Here is a 14373-nt window from a genome sequence, read left to right as displayed (position 1 = left end):
TATGAAGGAAGGCTGAAAGAACTGGGTTTGTTTAGTTTGGAAAAGAGAAGACTGAGAGGGGACATGATAGCAGTTTTCAGGTATCTAAAAGGGTGTCATAAGGAGGAGGGAGAGAACTTGTTCACCTTAGCCTCTAAGGATAGAACCAGAAACAATGGGTTTAAACTGCAGCAAGGGAGGTCTAGGTTGGACATTAGGAAAAAGTTCCTAACTGTCAGGGTGGTTAAACACTGGAACAAATTGCCTAGGGAGGTTGCGGAATCTCCGTCTCTGGAGATATTTAAGAGTAGGTTAGATAAATGTCTATCAGGGATGGTCTAGACAGTATTTGGTCCTGCCATGCGGGCAGGGGACTGGACTCGATGACCTCTCGAGGTCCCTTCCAGTCCTATAATCTATGAATCTATGAATGTGTCATACTGTGATAGGAACACGTTCCTTTGGAGGGTAGGAAGGGATGTTAGATATCCTTACCCTTGCCTGCCCCCCTCCCACTCCACCCCCATTCTTTGTTTTAGTCCTGTTACATCCACAGCGATGACACGTGAACACCTTACATTTTATCCAGAAAGAACCTTAGTCACTTTACTCTGTATATCCCTCACCTGCCACAGAAATGCAACTACCTCTGGAGTGGAACATGAAAGACATTCTGCACCACCAATAATACAACACAATTTTGGGAGGAGAAATGAAGAATAACTGCAGAAGGAATGCAGGGAAACCAAACTTAATTACACACACTGGAATTTAGCCACCCCTCCTATGTTATCTCCCAAACTCTTGCAAAAAAAAAAATACTCCTGTCGCTCTAATGACTCTGAGTAGCCATGGCTTTGGATTTCTCTCTCACCAGAAGATGGTTAAAGTTTGTTGGCTTTTTGCTTCTTTTTGGACTTACCATGTTGACTTCTGAAATCTGGTCAATGCTGGAGATATGGATGCTCATTCCCACTGTAACAGGGTTACCTGAAACACAAAGGGCCCAGGTTAGAACAGTACACAGCTCCAGCCGCGCTGCAACGAAGCTTCCTGGGCAATGAACTTACCAATGGAAAGTGAAGATACAAGGTCCACTGGGTTGAAAGGCTTTCCACATCAAGAGTGCCCAATTTACAAGGGAAAAGGTGGATTTTTCTAACTGCCAGCCCTGCAAACTCACCCTGGGAACTGAGAGAGAAGCTGGATTCTTTCCTTCATGACTAATAATTCACTTCTGCAGACCAAATGATGCCCTCACTGACACCTGTGTAGCCTCACTGCCTTCCAGTGCTGCCCCTAGTGACACCTATAGGATCCCATGCTCGGCCACAGGCTTGCATAGGTGTAACTGATTTGCCATGTAACTGGAATGTAGCAAAGAAGCCTGCCGCTGCGGCACAAGAGGGACTAGACTCCAGCTCACTCCCTCTTCACGGAGTCGGCTCTGCAGTGCTAACCATTTTAAAACCGTATGTTAGTCAGTGCAGACAGCAGACAGGCCTCTGGACACGCAGGGAGCAGATCTGTGGAGGAAGCTGATGCCGTTTTTCACAATCACTTCTCCAAGCAGAACTGCACTTCAGTTCATCGTCAAACTTAATCTGCTTGGCAACAAGATACCGTCTTGCTCTGCCCTCGTGGCCAATGAGCTGTGTGAACGCCTTTTGGTGTGTTTTTGCTGACTAAGTGGTTAATTGGGATATCCCCTTCCCCAGGAGGCTTCAGTGGCCAAGTCACCCTCACCTGTGGATAAAGAACCAACGCCTGACTGGAAAGTGTAGAATGGGGGTGTGAGAAGAGCATAACTTTCCCAGGATTGCAAAGAGGTCCCTTCCCCTGGCCCATAACCCCTTGTTAGACAAAATAAAAGTCCTACTATATTCTACATTGCTAACCACACATGGCAGGATTTCAAACTGCAGTGCTTTAGCCCAACACCTTAGTGCTCTCTTTAAGGACAACACTTCTAATGTATGGATTTGTGCCTATAAGTGAGTAAATGTGATGTTGCTGGCTATTAGCTAGGCCCACAGAGAGAAAAAAGGATCTGCTAACTCTAACTGTGGGCAGCTAGAGGAGACCATCTGTCCGTTAGGTGACCAAAGTCTTAGTGGGTTCTAGTCTCCACCTCCATCCAAATCCCTCTGAGTGGGCACCATCCCCAAGAAATCAAGCCCCTCTTCTTCCGTGTGTTTTACTGAGTGATTTGTTGCACAATTCCAGAAGAGGAGGGGCAGGAAATTTTTCCACATACCGTGGCTCAAGTCATTAGCAGCTCCAAGTGCTGAAATATTTACAGATAATCACAAAATAACTAAAAAAATAATTAGCAAATGGCGGGGAGGCTTCTAAACTGGAAATGAAATGATATATTAATTGTGTGTTACCAGAAATAGGAAAGTAGTGTCATTAAGGCTTCCTTGTGATTGGGTGTGCTGTTACTAAGACCCTATGCCTGTAAATTAGACAACATTATCCTTTAATGGGATATGAATAACACTTAAAACATCAGAATCAATAACTACTGTAATTAGGACCTCCTATGCAAATCTCCTTAAAGAGACAGCGCAGTATTTTTTTCCTCTCTGATTTAGAGCTTGTTGGACATTCTGCAGCAGGAGTAGCGATTCACGCTGCAGTGCTGGACTTTAAAGTATACAGACAGCAGACTGCTGGCCGTTTGTCTGAAATGAGTGGGTGGGTTCTCAGTCTGATGTCTGCCTGACTCAGAAAACCAACACCACAGGGGGGCACTAACTGGCCACTCCGTGGTTGGCAAGCACAGAGCTGACCTGTCAGCCTCACCTTTCAAGCTGAGTGAAGTGTGAAAGGTGGAGCCAGCCTCAGCAGAGACAAGCCATGTGAATTTTTAAAACCCTTTCAGTCTTAATCACATTGGGTGCTATTAGGAGCACAAGGAAAGGCTTTATAAGAAAAAAAATCATTCTAGTGTCAGGAAACTGACACTATTTTTTATTATGAGAGCACCAGCTAAAATTGGGGCTATTATTATTATTACTGTGCCAGTGGTTATACATTTGCATAGCAAGACATAGTCCCTGCCCCTATAGCTTACAATATAAATAGACAAAGGGTGGGAGAGAGCCCAGAGACTAGCCCAAGGTCACACAGCAGGTGTGTGGCAAAGCCAGGAACAGAAGGCCAGGTTTTCTGAGTCCCTAGTCTCGTGTGCCATCCAATGGATTATGCTGCTTAAATCTAGCAGAGAAAGGTCTAACACAATTCAAAGGCTGGAAGCTGAAGCTAGACAAATTCAGAATGGAAATAAGGTGTACATTTTTAACGGTGTGAGTAATTAACCACGGGAACAATTTACCAAGGGTCACGGTGGATTCTCCATCAGTGGCAATTTTTAAATCAAGCTTGGATATTTTTCTAAAAGAGCTGCTCTGGGAATTATTGTAGGGCAGTTCTTTGGCCTGTGTTGTATAGGAGGTCAGACTAGATGATCACAATGGTCCCTTCTGGACTTGGAATCTATGAGTCTATGTTTCTTCTCCCTTCAACGGTTCTACCACTGCCACCAACCACCCCCACTTCCTTCCCCTTCACCTCCCATCCCCACATACATACTGACAATTTTTGTGGTTTTACAATCAAGTTTTTGCCATCTAAAAATATATGTTTCTCTCCCCTGTTGCCACATGAAAGATCCACAGAAACAACAAAGGAAATTGTCTGACTATAAGGGGAAACTGACAATGACGCTACACAAAGAGCTGTCAAACGCACAAAGTCTATCTAATCTAATCTTTCTGTCTAGGCATTTATGCCACGCTCATCACCATGGTATCTGAGCGCCTGAGGTCACGCAGTGACTCAGTGTCAAAGCCATGAATAGAATCCAGGACTCCTGACTCCCAAATCCCTGCTCTAAGAAAGACGAGAGACGGATTTAAGATCCACAAAGCGCCACTACCAACTGAGCTGAGCTTAGCACAGCTTCTACGGGCTCAGCCAGAGAGAGATCTCCGCGAGTGGCTTCAGAGACCATCCAGCCTAGTCACTGGGATGCCAAGTGGGAGATGTCTCTAATTGTTTGAGCCCACCAGCTTGCAGACCCAACAGTTTAAGAAGCCTGCGTCCTTCTTTGGAAATACAAAGATGAAGGTTTATGGGGTCTGTCTCCTACGGGGGTTGGGAAGCAATTGTGAAATCTGTGCACAGAGAGCATGCCTGAGTCATATCAGAGGGGGAAAGGGACAGAGAGGAGCTGCCAAAAGCAGGGGGTTACAAAGTGGCTAAAGATCTGATCCTGATACCCTTGCTTTGGTTCAGTAGCCCCTTAACCCACATGACAAGCCACTGGCTATTCGTATACCAAGGTATTATTCAACATCAGAATTTGCCCCCATGGGATTACTCATGTGCTTATTGTGAAGTGGATGACATGCCCAGGCAGGGGAATGAGAATCCCTTTCACATCCCTGAACAAGCTACCTGCACCTTAAGGCTAGCACACTAGGCTAAGCGCCCATTCACTCCAGCCCCTCATGCGGGAGTGGCAGGGGTGGGGTGGGGAATGAGTGCAGCCTTGCCTTGCCCCCATCCCAATGCATTATACAGAGCAGATGAGCTTCTATGGGGGTAATGGACTGTTGGTAAAGTCTGGCAACAAATTACTCCCCTCAACACTAGGGCATGGAAGAAGCCAGGAGAGGTTGGTGCATCAGTGAGGTAGCAAAGGGCAGTGTGGTCCAGTCAGCAGGGCAGCAGTCTGTTACTCAGGAGAGTTGTGGGCTATCACTGGTGTAGCCATGGTGAAGTCATTTCACCTTCTCTGTTCCTGGGGTTCCTGTCCTGTCCTCTGCAGGACTTGTCTATTTAGGTTTCAACCTTGTCAGGGCAGAGACTATTTCTCACTATATATTTGTGCTGCACCAAGCACAATGGGGCCCGGTCTCTGCTAGAGCCACTAGATGCGACTGTAAATTAGCTCATTTCATCTTCTATCTACTGTCAATGTCCAAGCTTTGAGTGAAGCATAAATAAATAAAATAAACAAAGGACATCCACTGTGCACAATAAATACAACTCTGCCAATGTTCATAATCTCAGGTGGGATTAATATAAAAGGTAAAGGATTAAAAAAAAATTATCTGTGTCACTTTTTGGCTAATAGAGAGGGCCCTGGGCTACTTTATTTGAGTTTGGGTGATGGAAGCAGACCCAATATTCCTGGCATTTGTTGATATTATGATGCTCTCTGATCTGTGCCATTAGCCATATTAATAAGAAGAAATGTTTCCACATGAAAAAGGATTTCATCTACGTGGTAGAGATTGAGGTGATGCCATTTTCACCAGTGAATAGCATCTTTCCATGATGAAGGATAGCCAAGTTCCTTACCAGGAACAAATTGCAAATTTTCCCACAATTGCTCCTAGGGGAAAAATTCCCCACTTCCCATCATCAGTGGAGAAATCTCAGTGGTTTTGCAGCAAAAGCAGCTTATTGCCTGTGACAACTGTATTAGAGGGGAAGGGAGAAAGAGACTCTGAAAAACTAAAATTCAAGACACAACCAGAAAAAATGAAACAGGGTAAAAAGGGATTTTATAGTAACAGAATATTGTTACTCTATGACAGCTGTCCAGTGACTTATGTGAGAGCAAATTAGTAGCATTGCCAAAACTCACAATTATATTGTGACTCTCACAATATTTGATTTTTTAAAGCCTCAGCTCCTGGAGTCTTGTGATTATGTGAGAATCTGATATTTCATTAAAAAAAAGTTTCTCTGCAGAGAAAAACTTGAACATGTGTCCCTGAAAGACTCAGAAACCAGAAGGCAAATGAAAAAGAACTCATGTTGGATTATTTATTGAAATCTCATGATTTTTTAAAGCCAATTTTGTGATTTTGGGGGGCCTGGCTCAGGCTTTACAAACACGTGGGGTTGGCAATACTGAGTTTGGTTGGTCTATACATTTCCTAGAGGATGTGTGTCTGCCTCACAAAACCCACTCTGAGGGATGCACAGCGAAGAACCTCATGGGGCTGATCACTCCCTGGCCCCTCAAGCTTCTCCCTTCAGACAGGAAGTAGCACCTGTTGATGGGGCAGCATGGGCCTGCCAGTGCTGTAACTGGCCTGTAGATGAATGAAGAATTTTGCTCTCTGGGCTGTCTTGCACAGCATTAGAGCCATGCACAGAAAGGAAAGGAGACAATGTGATTTTGTGCTTTACCTGGTGGTTAGGATTTTTCAGCACAGTTCTGAACTGGACCAAGGAGTTTTCTGCTCAGGGATCCTGCCTATGGAACTTCCTCCATGCTCAAGTCTGGCAGAGTCCCTCAGTAGCTGCATCAAAGGCTGGCTTCCTAATCAGACCAGTTTGGCTTTGACCATGATGGGCTCCCACTCTCACGAGTAAATTTACTTCTTTTTGCCATCCCCGCCTTTTCTCAGGCAGAGTGTTCAGCCTGTCTGGGGCCACTGGACCTATATATAGGAGAAGACTGTGCCTAGCCCTGAAGGAGACATAAGCACAAGTAGTTTCTCCCCAGATTCCTCAGGGTAACTATGAAAAATAACAATCTTTATTCCAAGTGCTCAAGATTCAAGGAGCCTGGCACAGGGCTCCAGAAACAGGCTGGGGCAAGATCAGGATCATGTCCCATTCCCAAATGGCTGGCAGAGCTGTACCAGTACAGGTGGAATGCAGGCTGCACCTTGTGAAAGGTTGTACCAGTTGGTGCTACCCTTACATTTCTCTTCCGGCCCCACACACCTGGTGGTGCATGCAGCTATGAAACTGGGATGTCCTTTTTCTGCACTTGCACCTTTACATTTATAAGGACCCTGCCTCTGTTCAGATACAGCTGCTATTTTGTTCTTGGAGTTTCTGCAGCCTGTTGCAGAGATGCACACACTGCACTCTCTCACTCACTCACTCATGGAGACTTTACTTTGGTTCTTTCTCTGCATTGTTTTCCATAATCGTACATAATCGTTATGTTAGATGGATGGTATATGCTTTGTTCTTTATGTGTGGAAACAGAAAAATTTCCCTGAGCCATTCTGACTGTATGTGGACAGGTACTGGTATGTTAGAGACAATATCCCACAGGTAATCATAGATTACAGAGCATGGCTCACATTCAGCACTATATTACGAATGAATGAAGTGTCACTAGTACTGATCTCCATTAGGGTCCAATGACCATAACACTCACCACTATTACACAACCTGGCTGAAAAGGTCATGAGCTGAGCGCATCTTGTAACCAAGAAATGCTATACCAGCAGCCTAATAATGGGCATCATGGAGTGTCTTTTTGCTTTTATAAGCTGGGATGGCTGTAATAAAGGGGATTGTTAATTAATGCCATTTACCTGTATCATTGTGGTGCCTAGCAGCCCCAATGCAGATCGGGGCTCCCTCGTGCTAGGTGCAGGACAAACATTTATTAAAAGACAGGTCCCTGCCCCACAGACAAACCAGCAGTAACAGACAAGCATAGGGTTAGTTCAGAAATGATTGACATGCCCCCCAAAAAGTTTTATGGCTTAGCATTTAGGGCAGAGATGCCTGAGAATCAGAAGGGGTTATTATTGGTTGTGGAACAGGGATAGCTGACCATGTGCCAGGAAAGCAGAAGCAAAGTGTTTTGGGAACTGATTTTATCCGGTGTCTCTCTGATTTGTGGTGACGTTTAGAAGCAATGAGTTCAGCTGGGTCACTTAAGCACCTGCTTAAACCTTGCCAACACAATCAAACTTTAAATACACATTAAACATCCCCAACCCCTTTTCACCTGTTTTTATTCCCTCTGCATTTGTGTGACTCACAGCCGACCTCGCCACCATCCCCCCAGCCTATCGCAAAGCACACAGTTAGCTTGTCCTACCAGCGCAACAGCCAGAAACATCAAACATTTACAGAGGTTGATATCAAAGCACTCCCTCCAGCATTCCTGTCAGAGTCTGCCCCTGTTCCTAGCAGGCCAGGCCTTACCCCACACTACACTGGTCTGGGCATGGGGCAAAAAAGCAGATGGGGGCTAGATTGCAGTTTAAGGCACTGTCCCCACATTGCCAGGTGGGGGATGAGAAGGCCCAGGGCAGGGAGCTGGGGTGGGTGGGGAAGGAAGATGTCCCCATTCTTGCCTTGCTGTGATGTCTTGGCTTTGGGTGTGTAGGAGTGAGTGTGGTGTTGCCCTCAAGTGGCTGGGGGCAGAGATAGGATAAAGGACTTACTACTGCAACTACCTAAGGAAATTCTCTTTTAGCTCAAGTGCTAAAAACATGCTTTTTTGGAGCTGAAAGACCAGCCTGGCCCACATTAAGGGTTTGTCATGGTCAGATTTCCAGGCCAAAGTCAATACCAGAGGTCAGAACTTGGGTCGGGGTTCTAAGCAAAGGGTCAGAATCCAAGTCAGAGCCACAGTCTCTGTGCTCATGCTTCAGGCAACAGAACTCCAGTGTTGACCGCAGTGGTAGAAACCCCACTGATTTGGGGAAGGGCAGGGTAATGAATCCACGTGTTGCAGAAAAGCACACCCAATTACTATCTAAAATCACACCTCTTCCTGGGTAGCCAGGGCTAGACACCTGCTCCTTCAGCTCCAAAAACACATGCTTTTAGCCCTTGAGCTAAAGGAGAATTTCCGTAGGTAGTTGCGGTAGTAAGTCCCTTATCCTGTCTCTGCAAAGTTCCAGGAGTTTGGAAGCAGTGTCAATCATGGCAGCTCACTGGGGATCTAAATTGTTGATGGACACTTCCTAGTACACCCCGTGGGCTTATATGGGGTAAAAAGGCCAAGTGGGAGCCTCCAAGGGAGTCACTTGGGCAGGACCTTTCATAGTGTATGTCTGCTGCAGTTTGCAGCATCTGAGGAGTGGCAGGGTTATAGCTACTGCAGTGTAGCAGTGTCTATTGTCTGATGGCTCTGCTGACCTACGTTTGAGTCCTGCTGATCCTTATTGGGATGAGGGACGGAATATCTCCTTGCACCCACTCCCATCTATTCACACCTCTGTCAGACTAAGCACAATATAGCCCTGAGTGATGAGGCTAATGATGAGTTCCAACTGGTGCTGTTCTACTCTCTTAACAGCATGGCTTTTGGCCAGTAGCCAATCAGATTGCTCAATTTGCACAATTCATTTAATAAGGAGGAATATTAGGGATGTCCCATGGGAAATGGAAAGTTAGAGTGAGCCGTTTCCAAGATACAGTGGAGTACTGTGTGGGGTTTGAGGGAGTAATTAGGACTCACATAACAAAACGGCATCTTCTGTATATAATCATGCCATGTTTTTGCTGCAGTCCTCTCTGGTCTCACAAGCTAAGAGAGGCTTGGGCTAGCTGGGTACTCATACAGAAGAAGATTTCTGTGGAAAACCTGAATCTACATGCATTGAACCAATTGCTCAGCATGGAGACAGGAAGCACTGTGCTGCTGGCTGTGCCACCTTTGAGCTGAGACATAAAACTGACCGCTCATACTCATTAATATCCCCTTGCATTCTTTCCAAGCGTACAGGTGTTAACCTTGTTGTAATGGCCAAATTCCAACAAGCTGTTGACCTAAATTTCCCCTGCAGATTTGAATGGATACAGTATTTTTCATTTCCTGCCCTCAACTGTTGCATAGTGTTGCTGTGCACTGTTGAACAGTTGCTATGTTTCACCCCAGAGAGGGTAGCATTGCAGTTGTGGGTGAAGTGAGCCCTATATCAGTTTGCAAGGTGCTGCTGTGGGATCCTTCAGAAGGTGAGGTGCCATGCTGGTATAAATGTAACAATCATTATTTTGTGAATGTTCCAGGGAAAGCCGGAAACTACAGAATGCCATCCGTGAGGCACAGTGGATTACTGAGGCTATCCCATGGGCACTTTTAATGGATTAGTGGGGATTAAAGTGGGATATTGTGACTATCCCATGGAAATTTGGAAGTTAGAGAGAACAATCAATTGGCTGCAATAGACTACAAAAGCCATCCCGTGGGTATTGAAGGATTATAGAGGAAGCTAGATCGAGGTTGATTTTAAAAGATGGTGGTAGGCACGTACCTGAGCTGAATAAAAACAAGGTATCAATTGTGCAGGCTTAAAACAGAGAATGAAAAGCAGCAGAAAGCAAATTAACTCTGGGGAATTCCGTTGCAAGCCCCCAGATCATCCAGGCACTCATTCAGCAAGGTACCTAAGCACATGCCTCATTGTAAGCATGCCATCCCATTGATTTCACTGGGACTATTAACATGCTTAAAGTTAGGCATGTGCCTAAGTACCTTAGGACAGGTTTACAAAGGTATTTGGGCACCTAACGATGCGGCGAGGCGTCTAACAGGATTTTCAAAAGGGTCTAAGCAGTTTACACACCTAACTCCCATTGAAGGTCATGCTGTGTATACTGAGAAAGGTGGTTGTCCCTCAGATTTGCAATAAGGTCCCAGGGCTCAGCTATAAACTCCCTCTTCACCCTCCATGCAGGTAAAATACAGGCAAATATACCACTGGTCTAGTACATTTCCTAGGGCTTGATTAGCTTATAAGCATTACGGGAGTATGTCCTTCCAGCATCCAGAGGACTGGAGAAGTTTCCCTTTGAATCACAGGATGCTGTTGATCAACTGGATCACTATCGTCCATCTGTTATGTAATGCACCTTTGCTGTGCTCTTTGTGTGTCACTGGCTGAGCCCAGGATGCATTGGGCGTCAGATTTCCAGCACAGCTCAGCTCTCATTTCAGCACCTAAATAAGGGGCAGATTTTCAAAAGAGCTCAGCCCACTGGGCAGAAGTAGCTAGTTGCCTAAATGGGAGTTGATCTCTTCTGTCAATCTGGCCCCAGCAGTGGGTGCTGAGCTGAGTTCCTTTGGAAACCTGGCCCTCTTTTCCTACAGGCGACTCGGCTGCACTCCCAAGGAGGGACACAACAGTAAACATTTCACAAGGGCAGCTTTCTCTCCATGCTGTTCCCTCCTCCTTTATGTCAGATTCATCCGTCACAATACAGGGGACGGTGTGACTCCTTGGACAGATGAAGATGGCGGATGCTAGCACAACAGCCCAAACTCAGCTGATGGGATAAGGGAAAGAAGACGACAATAGGGAACTATGTCACACCGCCTGCCCCAGGTCCACCTCAGGTCAGCATGGGGAAGACAGAAAGGGGAGCAGCCTTGAACCTGGGTCTCCATCATGGATTTGCAACTCATCTCACAGTTGAATGCTGGGTTTATTTTCAGGCTCCTGTGTCCCTTATTATAATTATTTATACAACTGCAGTGCCTAGCTATCCAGAAGGAGAGAATGTCACCAATTGGCAAGGTGGCAACCGCATTCACCAGCTGAAACAAGGTTTAGATTTAGAAAATCTTCAACTTAAAGACCAAACAATGAATGTTCCACTCCAATGTTATTTCCATTTTCCCACATGGGTGTGAAAGCTGGACAGCCAGCCAAGGTACAGACAGACATCTAAATGTCTTCGAAAGCAAATGTCTCAGGCCTGGTCTATACTACCCGCCTGAATCGGCGGGTAGAAATCGACCTCTCGGGGATCGATTTATCGCGTCCCGTCGGGACGCGACAATCGATCCCCGAATCGGCGCTCTAACTCCACCAGCGGAGGTGGTAGTAAGCGCCGCCGACAAAAAGCGGCAGAAGTCGATTTTGCCGCCGTCCTCACAACGGGGTAAGTCGGCTGTAATACGTCGAATTCAGCTACGCTATTCACGTAGCTGAATTTGCGTATCTTAAATCGACTCCCCGCTGTAGTGTAGATGTACCCTCAGAAAAATACCAGGTATTAGATGGAATCTAACAAACACTAAGAGCCATCAGAGAGTTCCAGAACCCCATTCTCTCCAAAGTTATTCAGAAAAGAAGGTGGAAATGTCTGGGACACATGTTAAGAATGAAGCCAGAGCATGCGCCATGACAGGCGTGCCATTGGACAGCTGGAGGGGCACACAGAAGCAGCTGACAAAAAGAATCCCTCTGTTGAATGGTGCCCAGAGAGGGAAAACATAGAGGACATGCAAACAGCAACCCAGGATGCACAGGGATGACAGGGCTTTGCTTGTGCCCTAAGTGACATCTGACCACATAGGAAGGATGCAGAGTGCTTAGATCAGAGCCTTATGGTGCTAGGTGCTGTACAAACATATGAGGCAGTCCCTGGCCCCAAGAATTTACAGTTTAAATAGACAATACAGATCATGGGTGAGAGGAAGGCAGGGTTACTGTCCCCACATTACACACAGGGAACATAGGCATAAGGAGATTCACGCCCTGATCCAACCTATCGAAATCAATCAAGCCCTCTGTGACTTGCCCATGGTCACACAAGAAGTCTGGGGCAGCAGGAGGAAGTGAAACCCATAAGACTATCCTTCCTCTGTCTGACAGGGCTTTTGTGGATTTCACTACCCCGCTGGCTCACAAGAATGAAATTGAAGATGAGGGAAATGTGTCTGATGAAAAGCACGTATACTCATGTGACATGCATGCCCAACTCTGCAAAGCAAACCAAGGCTGATGGGTCTACTTACCAGCCCTGACTATGTCCTACTAACATATTTTCATGCAAGCATGTCAAATCATTCCTTGATGTTTAATCCAACATTAAAAATATCTCTTTTTTTAAAAATACACCGAGAAACTTTATTTTAAGATAATTTAATGTTGGATGAAGAGCTCTAGAGACTGAATTAATCTATTTAGCCACAGAACGGACAGTAGTTGTGAAAGCTGCCCCCATATTGCCCCGTCAACATGCCTTAGTCTTATGATTACCTTTAAAGGTCATAGGGGAAGTTGGTCTATGTGATTGATTCATTCCTTAACTTATTTCCTCAGACTGTCAACAAAGGAGCCAATCGATAACAAACATGAGGGGTCCTGATATCAACCAGCAACTATTAATCAATTAACTGTTGTCATTCACTATAGATCAGGGCTGGATTTGAACCCAGGACCTATTGGTAGGAAAACATTTGTACATATTACCAAGCCCTGAGCCATCCAATCCCTTAATGCAAAGTGATCTGAACCAAATTAATTTAAATAGGTTAATGCAAACACTTTGGTTGATATCAAATCCATTACCCCATTATGAAACACTGCAAATATTTGTAACAAGAAAATCTGTTGACTTGTCATATTTATCAAAGGGGCAATGGGAAGGTAGCTTTTTCTTTTTTAAATTTTTAATGAAGAAATCACACTTCCTATTCATTGTTCACTCACTCTTCTGTTTTACAGGATACCACTAGCTCCAGCTCCTACATTTATTTCAATCAGCACACGAAGCACAGAACAGTAGCACAACTTGACGGCTGAGAACATGCCAGTTTTCTACAAATATAGACATCGGAGCCTAGATTTTCAGGATCTGGCTAGTAATTTGGGGGGCTCCAATTCTGGTGTTTGCCACACTGAGATACTGTCAAGAGGGTTGATTTTCAGAAAGTGCTAAACCCCAACCCCTGAAAGTCAGTGTAAGCCAATGGGCCAACTCACTGTCAGATAAAGCTCCCAACAGTAGCAGAATTTCAGTCCCTTTCTTCAGGGTTTTGATTATTTAACACTATTAAATAATCAGCTAAATCATCCATGGATTCTATAGCGCCTTCCTGAAACCCACACCTGCTCCTGGCCTTTCTCCATTACACCTGCTCTCTACAGGTATTTCCTACCAGACTGTCTACCTGACTGAAACAGGGGACCCTTCGTAGGTCTTCTACTAACCCTGCATTTTCCTTTCTAACTGAGCAGGCTCCCCCTTATAGGGAGCATTGCCTCTGAGCTGTCACATGACTCTTGGTCACTTGACTCACCAGTTGGCCAGAGACCTGAAATAAAGTGCTGGGTTGTATGTGTGTCTGTGCCTCAGAACTGGTAGGTCTCTTTAAGATGCAGTATTGCCAACCCTGAACATTCAAAAATCATGAGCCAGGCCTGAAAAAATCATGAAACTGGTTTAAAAATCATGAGATTATCTTAGAAATCATCAGAATTTTTAAAAAGAATAATAAATTTGGGATTATTTTTCTTTGCCTTCTGATGTCTGAACCTTTAGGGTGCACTCAGCTCATATTCTCCACCTTTTCTCTATAATCTATAAGCTTTTTCTTTTAATGAAAGCGGCAGTTCACCTGTAATGACTTCACTTCAGGAGCTGCGACTTTAAGAAAAACAACAAAGATTATGTGACTTGTGCTAAAATCACAAGAGTAGGTAACAGCGAAGGGGATTCAAGGTGGGCACCCAGAATCTCTAGTCGCTTTTGAAAGCTTCCGCCCCCAATGTGCTGATATTATGGTCATTTCAGCAGAGATTTGCCTTACATAAATGTCCTGAAAATTTACCAGCCTTTTCACAAAATCCACTTGCCCAGCCTTTGCCAGCACAA

General features: G+C 45.2%; 1 protein-coding gene across 1 annotated transcript in view; it reads right to left on the bottom strand.

The window, feature by feature from the left end:
* Window positions 1-14373, bottom strand: part of LOC117883390 (gamma-aminobutyric acid receptor subunit beta-4) — a 99716-nt gene that overhangs the window by 65597 nt on the left and 19746 nt on the right. Inside the window, exon 3 of the mRNA XM_034782657.1 lies at window positions 902-969. Coding sequence (XP_034638548.1) covers window positions 902-969 — 68 coding nt within the window. The remainder of the gene's footprint in view (window positions 1-901; window positions 970-14373) is intronic.

This window comes from Trachemys scripta, chromosome 9 (assembly GCF_013100865.1).
Source record: "Trachemys scripta elegans isolate TJP31775 chromosome 9, CAS_Tse_1.0, whole genome shotgun sequence".
NCBI classification, from domain to species: Eukaryota; Metazoa; Chordata; order Testudines; family Emydidae; genus Trachemys; species Trachemys scripta.
Note: the sequence above shows the minus strand (reverse complement) of the source record. Positions and strands in the feature narration are given on the sequence as shown.